The 21,210-nt window shown below is 35.8% G+C and overlaps 3 protein-coding genes across 4 annotated transcripts; 2 read left to right on the plus strand and 1 right to left on the minus strand.

The window, feature by feature from the left end:
• Positions 1–292: 292 nt before the first annotated feature.
• On the minus strand, positions 293–5,035 carry LOC105967217 (bZIP transcription factor 16). 2 transcript variants are annotated; one of them, XM_012991813.2, is made up of 13 exons: positions 4,654–5,035; positions 4,224–4,347; positions 4,093–4,137; positions 3,928–4,002; positions 3,497–3,586; positions 3,334–3,396; positions 3,047–3,216; positions 2,563–2,617; positions 1,556–1,592; positions 1,193–1,455; positions 967–1,044; positions 751–876; positions 293–661 (listed from the first exon to the last, which is right to left on the minus strand). In XM_012991813.2, exons 2-13 carry the CDS (start codon positions 4,296–4,298, stop codon positions 587–589), a joined length of 1,152 nt encoding a protein of 383 aa, XP_012847267.2. In that variant the 5' UTR covers positions 4,299–4,347; positions 4,654–5,035; the 3' UTR covers positions 293–586. The 2 variants fall into 2 exon arrangements, with proteins under 2 accessions (XP_012847267.2, XP_012847268.2); XM_012991814.2 differs by having other exon boundaries at positions 4,224–4,306; positions 4,654–4,970.
• Positions 5,036–7,710: 2,675 nt separating this feature from the next.
• Positions 7,711–10,225, plus strand: LOC105967170 (DNAJ heat shock N-terminal domain-containing protein). Its single transcript, XM_012991755.2, has one exon. The coding sequence runs from the start codon at positions 7,764–7,766 to the stop codon at positions 9,987–9,989; it is 2,226 nt and encodes a 741-aa protein (XP_012847209.2). The 5' UTR covers positions 7,711–7,763; the 3' UTR covers positions 9,990–10,225.
• Positions 10,226–15,598: 5,373 nt separating this feature from the next.
• Positions 15,599–20,921, plus strand: IWS1 (Transcription elongation factor (TFIIS) family protein). The gene is made up of 11 exons (XM_088817836.1): positions 15,599–15,969; positions 16,482–16,941; positions 17,698–17,814; positions 18,488–18,708; positions 18,795–18,924; positions 19,028–19,090; positions 19,541–19,618; positions 19,897–19,985; positions 20,086–20,142; positions 20,264–20,417; positions 20,565–20,921. The coding sequence occupies exons 1-11, from the start codon at positions 15,950–15,952 to the stop codon at positions 20,661–20,663; spliced, it is 1,488 nt and encodes a 495-aa protein (XP_088673962.1). The 5' UTR covers positions 15,599–15,949; the 3' UTR covers positions 20,664–20,921.
• Positions 20,922–21,210: the final 289 nt, after the last annotated feature.

Raw genomic sequence — 21,210 nt, forward strand, 5'->3', positions numbered from 1 at the left:
CGTCACTTGACCGTTTATGAGTAACAAAAAATACTTTTTTTGGGGCTAAACGTAGAATTTAAAGTTGATTTGGGTTAGAAATAGAGCTAAGGTCTACTTTATTTATAATTAGATTAATTTTTATAATTAACTTTAAAATAATATTTTATATTTATTAAATGTTATTTTTAACCTTAATATAAAATTTAATGCCCCTAAAATCTAAATTCTTAAATTTAATAAATTTAAAATTAGTTTCTATTTACGTTACTATTTCTAATTCAACTGATTTATTTGTCTAATTATGTAAATATAAATCCAAATAATATATGTATAATAAAATGTATTAATTAATATTCCTTTCAACATATAAGTTAATGAGGGTAGAGAGAGTCATATTACCTACAATCTGCACTTCTAGACCAAAAAAAATTGGTCGAAGTTAGGAAGAATGAGCACTATTCGATACAAAAGATCACGAAACTATTTAACGGTAAGTTATAACAAACTTTCAACTGCATGCATATTAGTAACGGTGGTTTCTCTTTCGCTAGAAGTTAGAGCTAAAAGCTACAAAAGTCGATTAGCATGAAGATTCAATTACCCACTATTGAATGTGATCTTCTTCTTGCCCACTGTATCGTTCATCGTCGCCCGATTCTTGATTATCACTAAGTCTCTCCTGCAAGAACAAAATTCCAGTTACGCCCTCGTCTGAAAATGTCCGAAAACATGAGACATTCTGTAAGATTGTCAAGTAACGGAAATCACCTTAAGAGATGCGTTTTGAGCAAGAAGACGCTCATATTCGCTCCTTATACGAGCCAACTCTGCCCTGAGAGATGCGTTTTCTTCTTGTAAAATTTCAGCACGCTGGGCCAGTTCATCGCATTCTGCCTGAAATCCCATGGAAAAAAATTCAAAAAATTATTTTGTTTCTTATAAGATACAAACAACAAAAAGAGGCAAGGCGTAGCAGTTAAGTACCTGCTTGCGCAATCTGGATCTACGAGCAGATTCCCTGTTCGACTGCTTTCTTCTCTGTCTTTTAAGTTCCCTTTCGTCCTGAATTTTACAGGAAAACATATAGCCCGTCAGTTCACTGAACAGTATTAGTACATTAAATGGATAATTTCCCAATTCTGTTTCAGCCAAAGAAAAATTATATGAAGAAAGTAAATTTTTAAGTTGATAAAAAGGTGAGAATCGGAACCTGTATCCAAAGCTGTGATTCATTAGGAAGCATCCCTCCTTGAACTGGAGCAGAAGGCACCTTCCCATGCATTGCAGGAACAGCAGAAGCGGGAGCGGCAGCCCAGTAATCCATGCCGATGTTTAAGTTAGTGGTGGGACCCGCAACTCCACTGACAACACCCATAGGCACCATACCCGTATTCTGATTTACAATTGCATGTGGTGTACTTGATCCTCCATTCTGAGAACTGTGAGCAGCACTACCATTCTGAGATGGTTCAGCTGTAGCAAGATATCACAACAAGTTTCAAAAATGAAAATAATAAATAAATAAATAAATAAATTCAGATATTACTAGACTTAAGAGTTCTTGGTACCGAACCTGAATCTTGTCGGCCGTTGGATTTCCTTGGAGATTCCTGTAAACAGTAACAGAAGAAATCTCAGAAGAAGCAGAAAAAAGGCAGAAAGGAAGCCCAACCATTGAATTCTCTTCTTTTCTTTACAAAACTCGATAGAGTTTATCCGAAAGACAAGTTTGAATGAGAATTCTACACATTATGCTTTTGTTTTTTTGCACCGTAGGTTCAACATGTTCTATATTTCTAGAATTGAAAAGCAATAGCAGAGTTGATAATAATTAGTTAGGCCTACTCTGCTGCGAAGCAAGATATGAATGTAAAGCATATATCAAAGATACTGCAACAGTGAAGCATATATCGTTATACATTTACCTGATTATTTTTTTTAGAGTATTATTGCCTGATTTAACTAAATAATAAATAAACTGAAAATGAGATATCAACTGTGCAAAATGAGAAATCAACCGAAAATTTGTTTATCTAAATGGATTCAAACACCACGGTACAATAAGAAAACTGATATTTCCTGACAACTACAGGATGGACGGATTATTCTCTTCTCAATTACATAGTGATAAATCTTTACAAGTGCTATGTTTACTCAAGATACCAGTTGAATTTAAATGAACAAAAATGTATATTAATGATACATCTAAATTTGAACATTTGTACCACATATTTATGTGGATTTTCCTATTGTTTATAGAACATATTTACATATCAATGTTTTGGCCAAAATTATCATCTTGTTCATTATTCAGAACAAAAAATGTATTTATGATCAAATCCATTGGGAGCTTGGATACCTGATCAGTAAGAATTAAGAAGCCAGCACGGCCCAGCAGTGCATAACAGCGAAGACAGTGCCTAAGTGGTATTGGGGTGGGGAGGGTAGTATTAGGTCAAGGGTTCAATTCTCTTTGTTTCGGTTATAGGCCATAAGGGTTCGATTCTTTTTTTGTTTCGGTCATAGGCCATTTATAAGGCCCTTTTTTTTAGTGTAAGCAGTGGATAATACGAAGCTTACACTTTGAGAGTTCGTATCACTTCCATCGCTTGAACCTTCACTGTCATTCCCAGCACTGTAAACAAAATCAACAAGACTTCCTTAGTATAGAGATTGTGTTAGCAAATCAAATAAGATTACACATCTTAAATAGTTAATTTCCAGAAATGATTAACCCCAATATACATATCATAGTTTTATTCACAATTTGGGCTGGTAAGCAAAGAAACGATGAATTAAATAAGAAAACAATAAGCAATACCAACAGATTTAGTTCATGGGCAAAAAACTAACAAATCAGAACAAGGAACGGAAGACAAGTAACCAAATGTATTATCTGTCTTGTTAAAAAATTGTTAAGAACTCTACAAGGCAAGAAAGAACTATGAATAGCATGCATCATTCATATACTGCTGGCTAATTTCATTTATTATTGCACCGAAAAATACTGCTGATAAAAGAAAACATAATTTATTCATTTATCTATTCATTATATCTACCAGACCTTTTGGAACAAGCACCATTTTCAGATGCACACACCGATCTTGCAGGTTCAGCATTCTTCCCAGGGGTCGCATTTGAACTGGCCAAACTACCCCTAGATCTTTTGACGGGCAGTTTTTCTTTCCCCTCATTTGACTTGCCATTCACCTCTATGTTGCTAGGAGTGTTGCCCTATACATAAAGTTAAACTCTCTTCCAATTAGTTCATGGAAAAAGTATTAGTAAGTTCAATATCACTGAAAATGTATGGGATCAAGAAAGGAGATAATAAGTGCTAGAATGACTCACAGAGGCTTCAGCAATACCATTTGGAGAAGGCATAGCAGGAAAAGGACTGAAAGGATAGGATCCCTGAACAATTTGAAGCCAGATAGATGTAAAATATTAGGGGTATTCATGGAAAGGAAAAGGAGTAAAACATTGGAATTAAATACAAAATTATTATAAGTACCGGAGCCATAGTTGGATGTGCATACATTCCTCCGTGGGGGTACATCGCTACATAAGGATGTGGTGAAGTACCGTAGGGTGGAATAAATTGCTGCAATATGCAGAGGATAAGAATGCCAACAAAAACTTAGAATTCCACAACATAATATTGAATAACTAGAGATTTAAGTGAACTCCATCTTGCTTAAGGTCAATAATTCGGAGTAAATTTGCAAGATGAGTTCGACTAAATGTATTTCGCATCTAAAACAACCTGAATTATAAGCATATTATCAAAAACACTGCTCCATAATATTTGGATGTTTTAAGGCCTCAAACGTGGAGCTTTAATTAACTCTTCCCATTTCCTTTCTGTTCAGTACATCATGCCAATATCTAATCATATCTAGATAACGATGTATTACAAATTACAAAATTGCAAGAGATTTATACCTGAACTCCCCACATGTAGGGGTGCGTTTGTGGACTCGATGTCATGAATCCATGAGGAGGCATATGAGGGTACGCCTGCACAACCCCATCATACATACTCTAATAAATAACAGTGTTCATATTGAATGAGGAAAAATCCAACGAAACATGTCAGAAATTTCAGACCTGAAACCCGGACCAATCTGCAGCAACTGCACCAGAAGTATGCTCCTGTAAAATTCCAAACCGACGAAATATTTTCAATTTCTACATAGCCGACAAGAACATATGAAATCAGAAGTTCACACGCAGTTAACCTGTGAACTAGGAGTTTTTGGCTCCTTTGCATCTTTCCCCTCCTTGGGGGATTTCTCCACGTCACTATTCCCCATAATTTACTCTACAGCAAAATGTGAATCCTCCAATGTCAATCTAATCATCCTATAAACAGATATGTAATAAATATAACTGTAAGCATACATAGGCAAATCCCTGTTCATAAAGTTTGCCTACAATTTGTGGAGATAAAGACAGAATAAATGCATAAAATCATACTCTATCTGGAGAGATATGAATTATGGAAATAAATAACAATGCAAATGTAAAGCTCTTAACTTGGAAATAAATAAAAATGAAATTATGCAGGGGTTTTAACCGAATGTGTGAATTTACACAAACATAAATAGAAATAAACAAACTACAAAAATGCAACACGACAATTCAAATAAATTAATAAGCAAAAATTACCGATGCAAGAACGATGACGCAACAGAAGAATCCCTAGCTCAGCAAATCTTAATTGCTGAGTCAACTCAGCTCAAACCCAACCAACTCGTTCTTCAAAGACGAACGAGGTTTCAAATAACTTTGGAATCAAACAATTTGCCTCCGAAATTGAAATGTGCGAGAAAAGGAAGGCTCAATTTCAACGGATTTCTGGAAGCTGTTGTTCAAAATTGGGGGAGGAATTAGGAGACAGAAAATTAGGGCTTTGTTTGTGAAATCGTCGACATGGCTGCGCCGTTGTCCAGACAGAGAAGAGAGAGAGAAGGGGGAGAGAGGATGTGGTGTCCACCGTGGAGTTTTACCGATGATGATTGGATCGTGTGATTCGTGGACTGTTTAACGGCTGAGATTGAATCTCGTACGATTTTATAGTATTTTCTGGGCCTAAATTGTAATTAATGAAAAACTAGGGCTTGTTTATTTATTTTTTTACCGAAAAGTCCTACCAAACAATTGTACCCTAAATTATTACCATATAGGATAAATTACGAAAACCCACTAAACTTAGGCTAAATAACGAAAAATACCCTCACTTGTACGTAATAACTAAAATTCCCCTCTAATCAACTGTTTGATTGAGTTTTTTAACAGGAAATATGTACAGTCTATTATTTAAACCTTATGTTAAATAGGTAAAAATAAAAGAAAATATTTGAAATTGTCTAAAGTTTATTCCCTGGAATGAAAAAAAAAAATCCGTGAAAAGTCACACCGTAAAGGGTTGGTGTAAGACGGAACCAAATTTCAGGGGGAATTTTGGTAATTACGAATAGGTGAGAGAATTTTTCGTTATTTAGCCTAAGTTAGGGGATTTTCGTAATTTATCCTACCATATATTGGTCTATTGTACCAAAATATTATTAAAAAATAAAATAAATACAATTATTCTTTTTTTAATTAGTTTTGCATGTAAAGAGAGAGTATACAATATTTTTAAGAATGCAACATGATAATTATTATTAATTAAAATTAGTTATAGTTTTTGGGCATATAAAAACTATTTTGTACGATTTATTAATTGCGAGTTAATTTCATGTTAAACGTTTTTAATTTTTATATTGTAGTTTTATTTTAGAAATAACTAGATTTTTGGCCCCTGCGATGCACGGGATTGAAGTAAAATTAATACAAAGTAAAGTTCAATTTAAACGACAAAATTGAAGTTTCAAATCATTTTGATATTTCGCTATATATATTGATGATAATCCCCCATCCATAATTGTTTTTGCCATATTTATTGATTTAACTTTATATTTTTTTATGTAATATGGTTGTATATGTATCTTATCTCAGTTAATGCTAAAGTTTAACGAATCTTCTTCTTTATCGCTCATAACAGGCCTCAGTAAATTTACTGTAAATCAATGATGCCATTAAATCTCAAGAGTTTATCAGGAGCAACCAAATATTTTTCTAAACAATTATAATTTATAACTATCAAATGACCGAGAAAATTTTCCTAGAATTTAACAGGATCAACCTTACTTTTATTAATAAGATATTAAAAGAAAATAAATAATTAAATAAATAAATGAAAATTATAACTATTAAATGAGCGGAGAGCAACCTTACTTTTATTAATAAGATTCATGTTAGCTAAGTTAATGATCTATATTAATAAATCCTACTTTTCACAATAGTTTTGATATTTACACTTGGGGATCTATTTGAAAATTCATAACGAATATTCTATGTAATCTTTAAGATTTCGTAGCTCACAACTCCGTAAAGTGTAAATGTAAGACGAAGAAATAGGTCATGGGATATTTGTAATTAACAATATCACATGGTCTATAGGTTATTTAGTATTACCTCGGGGGTGCTCGTCTATTTAACATAGACACGGAAATGGCGATACGGCAAGATGGGGAAACGGACACGGGAAATGGCATGTCCCATAAATGCGCACACGTGGATTGGGGAAAATACGTCAATATTAAAAGTATAGGGCCATATTTATAAATATGTTGTATAAACATATATAAATTTTTATTTATATTTCATACAAACATAATTCAAATAAATTTTACTATCAATTATCAATTTGCAGTTGACCATTAAATCATGTAAATAGTTAAGAGAACAACAAAAATATCTGAAAATTTGCTATTCAAACATGTTTCTAATTTTTTAGAAACTATAAAATGTCCCATATGGTGTCTTCGAATTTCGGACACGAAACGTATCTGAAACGCGAAAAACGTTAAGAAGTTCAAGTTACCGTGCTATATAGGTGCTCGTAGTCAGTGTTCTAAATATCGGTTGTGGCGGCCGATATATCGGTGGCGGGCATAAACCTTTACGATATTTGTGTGGCGGTTTTGAAAATCGGTTTTTTGACGGTGAGGCGTTCCGAGGCGGTTTGGGCGGTCTGTGGCGGGTCAAACCGATATATCGGGTCAAACTTCGAGCGATATATCGGAAAAATATTTTTTTTTCTATTTTTTTATTTATTTTTTATTACAAGGAAAATAGGTGTTTATCTTTATTTTTTTTTTCAATTCCAACTCATTATCTCTTTCAATCAAACGCAAACTCACCGACCCCGTAAGAAGAACCTGACCTAAAAAAAAACATTTAGAACGATGAGGAGAGAATCAAGTTCTAAAGGTTAAACTGTTGTAATGTGGTTAGATTATATAAACGATGAGGAGAGAATCAAGTTCAATTTTTTTTTATACGTTTTAAGTATTAACAAATAATATTTAGAAATATATTACACTAAATCTAAAAACCGATTTATTTCCGATATATCTCCGATTAATCACCACCGCACCGATTTATCGTGTGGCGGTCCCTAACCGCCTCGGACCCGATAACCGATAGTTAGAACCTTGCTAGTAGTTTACCCAAAAAACAATTCAAGAGACTATAATCCAAACCGAAAAATATATATAGGCCGAATGTGAAATAAATTTCATGGATGGCGCTCAAATTGATATTATTGCATTCATTTGGGGCCAATTTCCAATAACAGCAAAAAGACGACAAACACTCTATAGAGCGATCGAACTCTCACTTCAAAAAACCCTTCCTCCATTTTCATCGCCACAGATATAGCTCAGCAAAAAATGTCGGATGCAGATGACAACGCAAAAACGTCTGACGAAGATGAAAACGCGGGCGGCGCCGTAACCCTAGCCCGGCCCGAAGAAGAATCCCTCCGCCTCAAAACATTGGCAGAGGAGAATCACGCCTCCGGCAACCTCAAATCCGCCTTGAAATACGCCAAGCGCGCGCTCAAGCTCCACCCATCCCTCGACGGCCTGCCGGAAATTCTCACCGCCTTAAAAATCCTCCGCAGCGCCGCCCCCGAAGGCAGTTCATCCACCCAGAATGCCACCCCTGATTACTACAAAATTCTGCAAGTGGAGAGATTCTCACACATCAACACAATCAAAAAGCAGTACAAGAAGCTGGCTTTGACCCTGCACCCGGACAAGAACCCGTCGGCGGCGGCAGAAGAGGCGTTCAAGTTGGTCGGTGAGGCCATGGGAGTTCTGTCGGATAAGATCAGGCGGAAAGAGTATGATATGAAGATTAGGGTTTCTATGCAGGCTGTAGCATCCGAGGCGGCGGAATTGGGGGCGGAGGGGGGTGTGGTGACATTCTGGACTTCGTGCTCGGCTTGTCGTTTGTTACATCAGTTCGAGAGAAAGTATTTGGGGCATAATTTGATGTGTCCTAGGTGTAAAAAGAGCTTTAAGGCTATGGAGGTCGAGGAGGAAACGGATAATGTGGAAGATGGTGGGATTGGAGAAGGGAAAACGAGGGTGAGCGCTAGGATTCGAGAGAGAGCTACGAAAGGCGAAAACTTGGGGATTGTGGAGAAATGTGGCTTGGGGGTGAAGAGGAAAATCGGTAGTGTGGCGGAAGTTTTAGAGAGGCCGGAGAAGAAAGTGGCGAGAAAGACGGGTGGAGATGGTGGTTTATTGAAGGATTTGAAGTCTAAGAGAGTTGAGAGGGTTGAAAATATTGGTGTAGTGGAGGAAATAAAATCGACGAGAGTTGGAGGAGCAAAAGGGTCAAAGAGTTGTGGGGTTAAGACGGTGGAGAGTGAGAGGAGCAAGAGAGCGAAGGCTAGGGAAGAAGAGACGATGACATTGTCTCAAATGAAGATTTTGGTTAAGAAGAAAAAGAAGAAGCCGTTTGAGGGGAGATTGATGATGAAAGAGAATGAAGTTGATGTTGAGAAGATAAAGGGAAAGGAAAGGGAGGGAGATAATCGGGAGGAAGAGAATGAGAGAGAAGATGACATGGAGAAGGAGGAAGAAGAGGAGAGAGAAAATGAGAAGGAGATGGAAGAGGAGGAGGAGGAAGAAAGAGAAGAGGTGACCGATGAGGAAAAAGAAACGATGAACTTGAGGGAATGGAAGAATAGGGCGAGATTGTCTAAGGATAGAAAAGTAAAAGTTGTAGAAAGAACATCAAAGAAAGGTAGTTTAGAGGTATTAATGTCGGAAAAAGAGCAGAGTGAGGATGGACAAGAAAATGAGAGAGAAGTAGTGGTCACGAGGGAGAAGAGGGTAAGGCGCAGAGTTTCAAAGTACGGAAATTCGGAAGTCGTAAAAAAGAAAACATCAAAGAATCGCGTGGAGTCCGAGATTGAGAAGCTTATAACTAAACGAAAGGGCAACTTGGAGATAATGTCGGTCGAAGATTCAGATTTTCACGATTTCGATAGAGATAGAAGGGAGAGAAGCTTCAAGAAAGGACAAGTGTGGGCGTTATACGACGACAGCGATGGAATGCCGAGGCAGTACGCGCTGATTGATCAAATCGTGTCCGTAAATCCATTTGAGGTGAAACTGAGCTGGCTGCAATTTCAAAGCAACGGAGAAAATGAATTAACAAATCGTCGGAGAACGGGTTCTCATGTGTCGTGTGGGAGATTTACAGTTTCCGGGGAAGTTTCGGTTAAATATCTGAATTTATTTTCTCATGCTGTGGATTGTGAAAGGGCCGCGAGAGAGGTGTACAGAATTTATCCGAAGAAAGGCTCTGTTTGGGCACTATATAATAGTGAAAATACGGATAAGCCGTGTTACGACATTGTTATATCGTTGAGCAGTTACAGTGATGTACATGGGGTGAGTGTAGCTTACCTTGAGAAGGTGCCTGGTTTCAGGACGGTTTTTAAGAGAAAGGAAATCGGGGCTAATTTTGTCATTTGTTTAGGAAATAACGATGTGAAACTGTTTTCACATCAGATTCCTGCAAAGAAACTTTCTGGTGAAGAAGGCTTGGGAATTACGAAGGATTGTTGGGAATTGGATCCTGCTTCGATTAATCTTTAATTACTTGTGGGATCGTAGTTTGTTACATATAGGTTTAATTGGAGTGTTATGAATGTTTAATTTGACTTAAGTTCTTACTTTCACTGGGAATAAAACGAAAGTTAGTACAATTAAATTAAGTGTGAATTATGTTCTAAAGTCGAAGGGTGTATGTACATAATGTAGAATCGGGACAAGGAATATATTTGGGTCGATTTTCCTGGAGAAAATATATATTATATATTTTTTTTTTCTCACGTCTATACTGTTACGTTCTTTTTTTTTTTTTTGTACTTCATTTTTCATTTCCGTTTTCCTATCAAATCCAAGATTCAAACTTGGCGTTTGATCTTGTTCGTCAAAGAAATTGGTCATCCAGGTATCTTTTTTGTGTTGCCTCTATTCATCGAAGGTGTACGCTTTTGAGATCATCAAACGGTTCATTTGAAGATCAAGGCAATGCAAAGAACTTCAAGAAAGCGATTCAAGTAAGCTTTTTCAGTCTCCGTCGTTTTGTACTCCGACTTTACATTTTTAATATTTAGGTGATCATGTCTAAATGATTGAGTCTGTTCCTAAAATATGCTTATTTGAAAAAATCTTTGCCTGAGTAAAATGGCTGTTCTATACGAAATTCCCGAATAGTTTGGTACAGTGAAGAAATCAAGATCACACCGATGGTTCCATGAAAATCGTGAAAGGGGGCTAAAACCCCCCATCCAGCCTAATGTTCGATCGATCGGAGGACGAAGAAAAGTATGATAAGCAACAAGTGAACCCCCCCCCCCCCCCCCCCAAAAAAAAAAAAAAAAAATCGAACTCGGAGCACATGCTTAGCTTGTTTATTGATTTTAACTTTTCTAGAGATAATTACTTGTTTACGAGTTTTATTGAACATTATGTATTTTGTCATGTTAGCCATATGGATTTTGAACGGAGATTTTTTTTTTTTGGAATTATGAACGACATCGATAATTTTGAAGTGGCAAATAGTATGTCTTTAATTAAATTATTTTGTATGAATCAACTCCGAGGCACTAAAAATTTTGAAAGTATTCACCCGATTTTTCATTTTTACGGTATTTCGAAATGCCACGTAATATGTTCGTAATTATGAATGATATCAATAAATTTTTCACTTCGACGCATAATCACTTCTAGATTATTGAGCAAAAAAGTGCGTAATCGTGTAAGGATACGGCATCGAAGAAGAGATTAATTACTAAATAAAGGACTTATAGGATGAAATTATAAAACTTATTAATTAACAAGTAATGAAGATAATTTTCTCTTCTTAGAGCCAATTATAGTCCACTAGTAGCAACTTTTAGCTAAGATTTCATATTTTTTCATATATAAAGTAAAATTTAACATATTGTCACTATATTGTTGTCTTTGTGCAAATTTAGTGTTGTTATAGTACTAATTTATTGTTTATTTTTTAATGGATTTTTCACTATATTTAATGGGTAGGTCTATTTTACGCTACATTCGGTGAAGTTCAACGAGTTATTTCTATATTTAATTTACACACGATCACGCATGCATGAAATCGATTATTCATTATTTAATTATAATATATTGTTTCTTAGTGCAATTATTGTCTCTTCTTAGAATCAATTATGGTCCATTAGTAATAGCTTTTAGCTAATAATCCCCAATAATATTGTGCAAAAAATGTCCATATATAAAGCAATATTTAATTTACTCTCATGATAATGTTGTTTTTGTGCAAATTTAGTGCAATTATAGTCATAATTGAAAAACTTTGTGGATTTTACACTATATTTAATAGTTAGGTCTATTTATACTACACTAAGTGAAGTTCAACGGGTAATTTTCACATTTAATTTACACACGTATACATGTAGATGTGTGTAAAATGTAAACGGATGTACACGTGTATGATAGAAGATAACACTATTAAGCTCACCGGGTGTAGCATAGAACAAACTTTTATTCTACCATCTATATCAGACAGTTTCCTATTTCATCCTATTTTTCACAATAATCTCTTGGCTCTCGAACAACGCTGTTAATTTGGAATCTCCGAGAACTCCTCCATGGCTCTCGAACAGTGATTTCAGTTCGGAGTTAATCTCTAAGGACTTCTTCCATGGCTTTCGAACAACGCTTTTAATTCGGAATTAATCATCGAGGACTTCTCCATGGCTCTCGAATAACGCTTTCAATTTGTAATCTCCGAGGACTTCTCCATGGCTCTCGAACAATGCTTTCAATTCAGAATATATCTTCAAGGACTTCTCCATGGCTCTCGAACAATGCTTTCAATTCGGAATTAATCATCGAGGACTTCTCCATGGCTCTCGAACAACGCTTTCAATTTGTAATCTCCAAGGACTTCTCCATGGCTCTCGAACAATGCTTTCAATTCAGAATATATCTTCAAGGACTTCTCCATGGCTCTCGAACAAGGCTTTCAATTCGGAATTAATCTTCGAGGACTTCTCCATGGCTCTCGAACACTGCTTTCAATTCGTAATCTCTAAGGACTTTGTCATGGCTCTCGAACAACGCTTTCAATTCAAAATCTCTGAGAACTTATCCATGGCTCTCGAACAACGCTTTCAATTCGGAACCTCCGAGGCCTTCTCCATGGCTCTCGAACAACGCTATCAATTCGGGATTTATCTCCGAGGACTTCTCCATGGATCTCGAACAACGCTATCAATTCGGAATTTATCTCCGAGGACTTCTCCATGGATCTCGAACAACACTTTCAATTCATAATCTCCGAGGACTTCTCCATGGCTCTCGAACAATGCTTTCAATTCGGAATATCGGAGGACTTCTCCATAGCTATCGAACAACGCTTTCAATTCAAAATCCCCAAGTACTTGTCCATGGTTCTCGAGCAATGCTTTCAATTCGAAATCTCCGAATACTTCTCCATGGCTCTCGAACAATATTAATTGAAGATAAAAACCTATTAATTCATAAAACTCATTAGTCTATAGGTAATGAAGATAATTGTCTCTTCTTAAAGTCAATTATTGTCCATTAGTAATAGTTTTAACTAATAATCCCAAATAACATTGTGTAAAAAAATCCATAGCTCATTATTGCTAAGATATTATGTTTTTATCATATAAAAAGCAATATATAATTTACTCTCCCTGTGGTGTTATCTTTGTGCAAATCTTGTGCAGCTATAGTAATAATTGAAAAACTTTATGTATTTCACACTATATTTAATGATTAGGTCTATTTACATTAAGTGAAGTTGAACGAGTTATTTCACATTTAATTTACACACAATCACACACATATACATGTGGATGCATGTAAAACGTGTACGGATATATACACGTGTATGATAGAAGATAACATGATTAAGCTCACCGAGTGTAGCATAAAACGAACTTTTATTCTATCATCTATATCAGATAGTTTCCTATTTCATACTATTTTCGCAACTAATCTGTTGTCTCTCGAGCAACGTTGTCAGTTTGTAGGACTTCTCCATGGCTCTCGAACATCGCTTTCGGTTCGGAATTAATCTCTGAGGACTTCTCCATGGCTCTCGAACAACGCTTTCAATTCGTGATCTCCGACGACTTTTCTCCATGGCTCTCGAACATCGCTTTCAGTTCGGAATTAATCTTTGAGGACTTCTCCATGGCTCTCGAACAACGCTTTCAATTCGTAATCTCCGATGACTTCTCTATGGCTCTCGAACAACGCTTTCAATTTGGAATTAATATCCGATGACTTCTCCATGGCTCTCGAACAACGCTTTCAAGTTGTAATCTCCGAGGACCTTCTCCATGGCTCTCGAACAATGCTTTCAATTCGCAATATCCGATGACTTTTCCATAGCTTTCGAACAATGCTTTCAATTCGCAATATCCGATAACTTTTCCATAGCTTTCGATAAAAGCCAAGAGAAAAGAAATAAGAATGGACTATATATAAATAAAAGTTTATGTGATGATGTGATGTATGTATAGTACAAATTGGAACCAGCGATGTAACTATAGGAAGAATAGAGAAGAAGAGAAATAATAATATGTAGAATAGAAACCCCCATTGTGTTATGTGTTGATTAAATGGAATATATATAGAGAAATATTGTAAGGTAATAGAGTTTGACTAGGTAACTAAATCCTAACTAATCTAGGTAACCGAATCATACTAGAATCCTAATATTAGGAGAGTTCTATAATATAATATTCTCTAACACGCCCCCGCAGTCGAAACGTGACGAACGTGAAGACTGGACAATCACTTGCTAGCATTAACAATAATTGCACAATGTTTGCACGAATTCATACTTCATATATAGTAGGTAATAAAATAATTAATAATATATTATAATTGCATTAGGAATAATTGATTTCATTAAATTATTTTTTCTAAGCATTTTATTTTTGTTCTTTTGATTATACATAACTATTTGAATTTAGCTTGATCTTATGTCCAATAGTAGCATCAAAATGTTAAAATATAAAAACGAAAATCACACTAAGTATGCACAAATTAGAAGTGTATGCATAAATCTTACGAGATATCATATGAGTTGATGCACAGTCTTCGTTTTTTTTTTGGAAACGAAGAAATCTCGAGTCAACTATATAAATGAATAAATCTACACTGTCGTATAATTGCTTGTTAAGTATACGAGAGACGTAAACTACACACGGTTAACCATATGAGACAAGTTCGACCTAACGACCGTTGACAAGAAAATGATTCAAACTTGAGTCAATTTTACACAAACTCCCATACTCCAATCTTCAATTTTACCAATAGGGTAAATGGGCAGACTTAAATTCACACCATTTTTTCCACTTTTCTATATGGAATTTTATTTAAACAAAATAAAATAGGACAAATTATAGTCATATCCCTGAGTTATGGTCAAATTACGAAAATCTCCCTTTTGTTTGGATAATTACAGCTACCCCTCAACTAGATCTGACTACCGATTCGGTTAGAACCAGAACCGGAACCGAACCGGGGTCAACGGTTTTAGAACCGAACCGGAACCGGTTTAACCGAAATCGGAACCGGAACCGAAATCTGAACCGAAACCGAAACAACCGGTTCGGTCCGATTTATTTTTTTTTAAATATTAATTTCCCCTCTCCCTCCCCCCCTCTCTCTCTCTCTCTCTCTCTCTCTCTCTCTCTCTCTCTCTCTCTCTCTCCTCTCTCTCTATATATATATAAAAGAAAAAAAATACTATTAAGAACCGGACGGTTCTACGGTTCTAATCGGGAACCGGTTAGGAACCAAACCACAAGGAACCGGATTTTTTCGGTTCGGTTCCGGTTCCTCCAAAATCGGAACCGGAACCGGAACCGGAACCGAACCCAACAGTGGTCAGGTCTACCCTCAACAATGCATTATTTTACAAAAATACACCTGCAGATATAAATTTAGGGATGTTAAATCGGTAAAATCGAACCGAAATTTCGGTATACCAACATTTCATACTGTTTAATGAACTAAATATATGATTCAATTCGGTAAATAACCGAATTACATAAATTTGATGTAAAACTATTTACAAGAGCGATGACTGTAACTACCCAAATAAAAGGGTTTTTTCGTCATTTGACCATACATCAGTAGTGGTGTGCGTAATTTGCCAATAATAAATAAATAAATAAATAAGTAAAGAATCTTTCGCCTTCTGTGAAATTTTCGCGGTTTCTTACCGTCAGAATATTTATTTAATTCGGAATAATTTCAATTTCGGCATCCATCGCCGCTTGTCATCTCTATCAGATAGTTTCCTATTTCATACTTTTTCTTCACAAATTCTACCAACGATTCAGCTAAATTCGAGTACAACATTCACAGCGGAACGTACACCAGTAGCATACGCATACAGCAACACCCACATCTATATAACGCGCATCTACACAGATTTTGCATTTCTCCGTCGCCATTGTTACAGATTTCTGTAACGCATTTAAAGAAATTGATTCTTGGAGTTGTTTTTCGATTCGATCATGGGTTACGAAAACGATCCGTAAGTGCCCCTCTACTATCGAATTGAAAATTTGTAGATTTGGGTAGTTTTAATCGATTGAATTTATATGTTAACATAGAATTAGGGTTTTTTGATACAAGATTGGGGATCTGAATCAGTGAATAGCTTACCTGCAATTAATCGACGTGTTTATGTGTGTGGGTGCGTGAATTATTGAATTTATATGTTAACATAGAATTAGGGTTTTTTGATACAAAATTGGGGATCTGAATCAGTGAATTGCTTACCTGCAATTAATCGACGTGTTTATGTGTGTGGGTGCGTGAATTTGATTTTCTGTTTAACCTATCGAATTAGGGTTCTAAATCATTGGCCTGGATCTGTTTTCAATCGATGAATTGCTTAAATGCCATTCATCGATGCGCATATGCCTATGTGTGCGTGTGTGTGTGTGAGTGTGTGTTAGAATTAGGGTTTTTTTAAATAAAATATAAACATATATAATTAGGGTTCTACATATTGAATTGAGATTTTCTGTGTGGTGAATTCAGTTACCGTGATGAAGACGGTGAGCCATTGATGGATTTTGATGAAGATATCCAATCTGAGCATGATGAAGGCGACGCTCTTCATGATAGGCGCGAGCGATCCCCAACTCCAGTGTATAATGACTCCAAGGCGAAGCCAAGAAAGCGATTGATAAAAAAATCTTCTGGCAAAGACTCCGGTCCTGTCGATTTTGGATTGGACGATGATCTAGGTCATGTTGGGAGTGAATATGGTGGGGATGAAGATGTTGGGGGTTTGGTGAGAGGTGACGATTTCGATGATGGGGAGAGGAGGAAGGATAAAGGGGAGAAAAGGAAAATTATGGAGAAAAAGATGAAGGGGGTGGAGAAAGGAGAGAAAAGGTTTAAAATGAAGAAGAGCGGAGGAGGGAGAATGAGGGGTCACGAGGCAGATCCTGAGATGAAAGAGATGTGGGACACTGTTGCCGGTGGCAATTCCGAGGTTTTGCTTCTTTTTTATTTATTTATTTTTTTCTTTTTTCTAGTCAATTCTCTGATTTCCTGCATTTGTTTCTTTCTTTATGAAGTTGTCGTTTTCTGATGCGCATTTAATGAGTGTTTGGTGCTACGTGTTGGGACTATATCGGATTTGGTGAATTTGTGGATTTTTAATGCGTTTGGTCGTACGTGTTGGGATTATATCGGATTCGGTGAATTTGTAGATCTGAATTTATAACCTTTATAAGTAAGGTGATGAATTTTGGGGAGATTGTTGAAGCGGTGTGGTTTTTGTTTCATTTCTCTCTATATGTGTATTGACTATTGATGGTTGGTTTTGAATTCTGTATTTCTCTTTGCAAAATCACTTGTGTGCCTTTCAATATCGTGTCTAAGGATCTAGCGCGTTTTGAGATCAGTCTGGGTTGGTAGACCCGGTGTTCTCATTTTTAGGTTTTTTCAGTGGTAAATTTCCATTAATGTTTTAGCCTTGATAAAGCTACTTCATTGATGGGCATGAATCTTTATTTAAGTAGAAGGGCATCGATATGATGGCATAGTACTTTTTTCTTGATTAAGTCACTTTTTAATGTGATATACATATATCAGTCATCTTATCTTTTTCTTTTTCTTGTTGGTTTCATCTGTTCTGTCCGTTACTAATTTTATTAGTAAAAAGACGTAATAGCGGTACTGAATTTGTATTAACTGCAATCTCTTCAAAATTGATATTGATTGGTTTTGTCTCAATATTCTTTAGGACGACCAAGAGGGTCCCAGGACGATGGATGATGATAATTTCATCGATGATACTGGTGTGGATCCTGCTGATGGATATGGAAGTGGCAATGAACATTCCCCAAGCCGAGCTCCCCAGGTTGAAATTATATCTTGTTTGGATTATGCATTAGTTCTAAGGCATTAATAGTGCAGTATTTTCTTTTGTATTAGTAACTTCCATGATTTATATAATATAGACTTTAAAAAATGTTACATTTCTTTTTCTTCCATACTTATGCATTTGCATTTACTCACGATTGTGAGTGTTAAACAACTACTATGAAAACCAGCGTCACGCCTGACATGGAAGTTACAGCTTCCCCTTTTGTTCGTTTGCAATTGATTTCTGAAGAAAAATATATTTTCAATGTTGCTATCTGTAACCATCTTTTATGACGAATCCCCACCGATAGTATTTAATGCTTTTTAATGCTTTCTCTCTCCTGTTCTGCAATTTACTTATTTTTGGCAAAAGTGCGCTAGTGCAACTATCCCGATCCATTGCTGAAACCTTGTGTATATCCCCATAGTATATACTCTCTCAATTTATGATAAACGATTAAGTTATTCAATTCCAATGATTTCCCAATTAACTAATTACCAGTTGAGAAGAAAGGTATTCTTCTATATATTGGCAATAGATTATATAATTTGTTATATGTTCGCTTTAATTCTTTTGCTTCTTCAGCGTTATGAATTGAGAGTTCAATTATTGAGGGTTAAGAATTTATGAACCTAATTGGTTTTCTCTTGCCATTTTATGGTTTTAGGCTGAAGAAGGAGAAGAGGATGATGAAATCAATCAGCTCTTCAAGGCCGGGAAGAAAAAGAAGAAACAAGAAAAGAATCCTCAAGAAATTGCATTGCTTGTTGAGAATGTAATGGCTGAGCTTGAAGTGGTTGCAGAAGAAGATGCAGAACTTAACAGACAGGGGAAACCTGCTATAAACAAGCTAAAGAAGCTATCTCTTCTGACAGAAGTTCTCTCAAAGTTAGTCACTTTTCCTTTATTCGTTGGTGTTCTATGCTTCATATGGTTCAGTCTTTTGATTGCTTATGTGTTTGCTTGTTGTGCAGAAAACAACTCCAGCAAGAGTTTCTTGATCATGGAGTTTTGACTCTTTTGAAGAATTGGCTTGAGCCACTGCCTGATGGAAGCTTACCAAATATCAACGTCCGTGCTGCTGTTTTGAGTATCCTCAATGATGTATGGAAATACTTCTTCCCCCCCCCCCCCCCCCCTTTATTTTTCTGATACGTTTTATGAAATTTAACAACTGGAGGCTAATAATAGGCTGTGCTACATGCAGTTTCCTATTGACTTAGAGCAGCACGATCGAAAAGAACAACTAAAGAAAAGTGGCCTGGGCAAGGTAAGAGTTGGAATTTCAGAGGATCCTATCTTCAATTTTTTCGCACTTATTATCTATTTTTATAAATAACCGAAGAAAATATTAACTGAAGAAGGGTGAATACATAACAGTTTTCAGCAAGTAATTTTGGTACTAGAATGTAGTATGTAGTAGATTTTATTTTTGCTTTAGCGCTCATCTCTATCTTCTTATTCGCACATTATCACCCCTTTCTCTTTCTCACATGTATATTTCTGATGTTTCACGTTGAATTTTTGTAAAATTCTCATTTTGTATTCAATGTATTTTATACAAAAATGTTATCAGATCTTGTCTTTATTTTGTTGAGTTTATTATTCTATAATATCCTTATTTAGTTTCTCTCCTCGTTTTTTTTTTCTGCACTCACGTCAAGTGTGCTTTACCGACTTGTTTGGAGATTAACCTTAATTCTACATCATATTTTGGCAGGTCATTATGTTCTTTTCAAAGTCCGACGAGGAGACTACAGCCAACCGCAAACTTGCTAAAGAGTTGGTGGATAAATGGGTACATATGACCTGCTCAGTTTTTTTCCCCGGTTTATTGAAGAATTTATTTAACGAAAATGTTTCTCTTATTACTGATATTTAAGAAACATGATGTTCTAGTTACTCTGTTTTAACGTTAAAACTTATAGATGCTGAAAGATTCTCTCTAAATAAATCAACGAATTATGCTAAGTATGATTAATGAAAATTTTAAACATCCATTAGAATCTTCATATCATTTTTTTGTTATTAACGGTTTAACTAATCACTTCGACTTTCTGAATGTTATCAATACAGAGCCGGCCGATATTCAATAAGAGCACAAGGTTTGAGGACATGAAGAACTTTGAGGACGAAAGAGCTTACAGAAGGCCTCCTCCTAAAAAGTATCTATAAAATCTTCTTAACGACTAGGCATATACTACATTTGTTTCGATAAATATATCAGCATCACTGAGTCATTATTTTTTGTTAATCTTTCTACAGAGCAATGAATAAAGCTACAGGAAGAACATCAAGAGAAGATGACCTTGATTTTTCACAGTAAGATATACTTGCGCCATGCATTTTTGTTCTTTACTTGTCTAAGAGCCAAGTTTTTTTTTTCTTTTTCCGTTTTCTTTTTTCTTTTTTTCTGAGTTTTAGTTCGTCTGACAATTTGTAGGAGTTCAAAAGCTGGACAGTCGTCTTCTGGGCAACATGCCTCGAGGCCTGAAGCAATGTCAATGGATTTTATAGTGCGTCCTAAATCGAAAGTTGATCCAGAACAAGTTCGCGCCCACGCTAAACTAATGGTGCAAGATCAGCGTAGAGCTAAGGTTGGTACATTAGGATTTTGATGTGGTTATTTTAGTATTGAGAAATATATTTTGTTTTAATAGAAAAATATTACATGTTACGTCATTTATTTGCATGCTGAAATAAATAGTTTATGACTAGTTTCGTATTCTTTTATGCGCCTACAGATGAACAAGAAGTTGCAGCAGCTGAAAGCACCAAAGCGCAAGCAACTGCAGGCAACAAAACTCAGTGTGGAGGGTCGCGGAATGGTCAAATATCTCTAGAAATATGACGCGTCACCTTTCCGCATCCAGTGGATTGAAATAAATTAAATTGGGGTATACAATACATTAAATCATCAGGTTGAGTGATGATTACTTGGGATTAAGTTTAAAATGTTGAATTTCGACTTGGCACCTATATATTTCTGTTATTTTTTCATCTTTTTTTTTTTCCTTTTATTATGTTGTGTATAGTAACTGAGTAAACTGTCTGTGTGAGTTGAATTTTCAGTTGAACTAGTTGTTTTGCTTTGGGACAAATAATGTTTTGGCTTTCTTTTATATGGTTTAAATCGAGAATTCGACTAGGGCCGAACTAAGCTAATGATGCAGGGAATCAACAAAAAATACGCGAAGATTTGCACCAAGATATTAGAGCAAAACTTGTACCGAATTCGAATACGAATGTTGTGACAATTCAATCGTCTTCTTCACAAAATTCTTTTTGTTTTCTAAATGTTTGTGTAAACTAAAATTTTGAAACTTTAAATATAAGTAAAGGGTGTGGTTTTGAAATTTGTGTGCATCACTCCTCGTACTTTCGATAAAA

This window comes from Erythranthe guttata, chromosome 5 (genome assembly GCF_056151865.1).
Source record: "Erythranthe guttata isolate IM_541 chromosome 5, IM_541, whole genome shotgun sequence".
In the NCBI taxonomy this organism is placed as follows: Eukaryota; Viridiplantae; Streptophyta; class Magnoliopsida; order Lamiales; family Phrymaceae; genus Erythranthe; species Erythranthe guttata.

Bases quoted from the DNA above. Each gene is read 5' to 3' on its own strand.
- IWS1 (XM_088817836.1), top strand. From the start codon at position 15,950: ATGGGTTACGAAAACGATCC. The intron at 18,925-19,027 runs GTATGGAAATAC...TGCTACATGCAG, and splicing joins TTTTGAGTATCCTCAATGAT to TTTCCTATTGACTTAGAGCA. The intron at 20,418-20,564 runs GTTGGTACATTA...ATGCGCCTACAG, and splicing joins AAGATCAGCGTAGAGCTAAG to ATGAACAAGAAGTTGCAGCA.
- LOC105967217 (XM_012991813.2), bottom strand. From the start codon at position 4,298: ATGGGGAATAGTGACGTGGAGAAATCCCCCAAGGAGGGGAAAGATGCA. The intron at 1,456-1,555 runs GTTCGGTACCAA...ATCTTGCTACAG, and splicing joins CAACGGCCGACAAGATTCAG to CTGAACCATCTCAGAATGGT. The intron at 662-750 runs GTGATTTCCGTT...TTGTTCTTGCAG, and splicing joins CTCAAAACGCATCTCTTAAG to GAGAGACTTAGTGATAATCA.
- LOC105967170 (XM_012991755.2), top strand. From the start codon at position 7,764: ATGTCGGATGCAGATGACAACGCAAAAACGTCTGACGAAGATGAAAAC.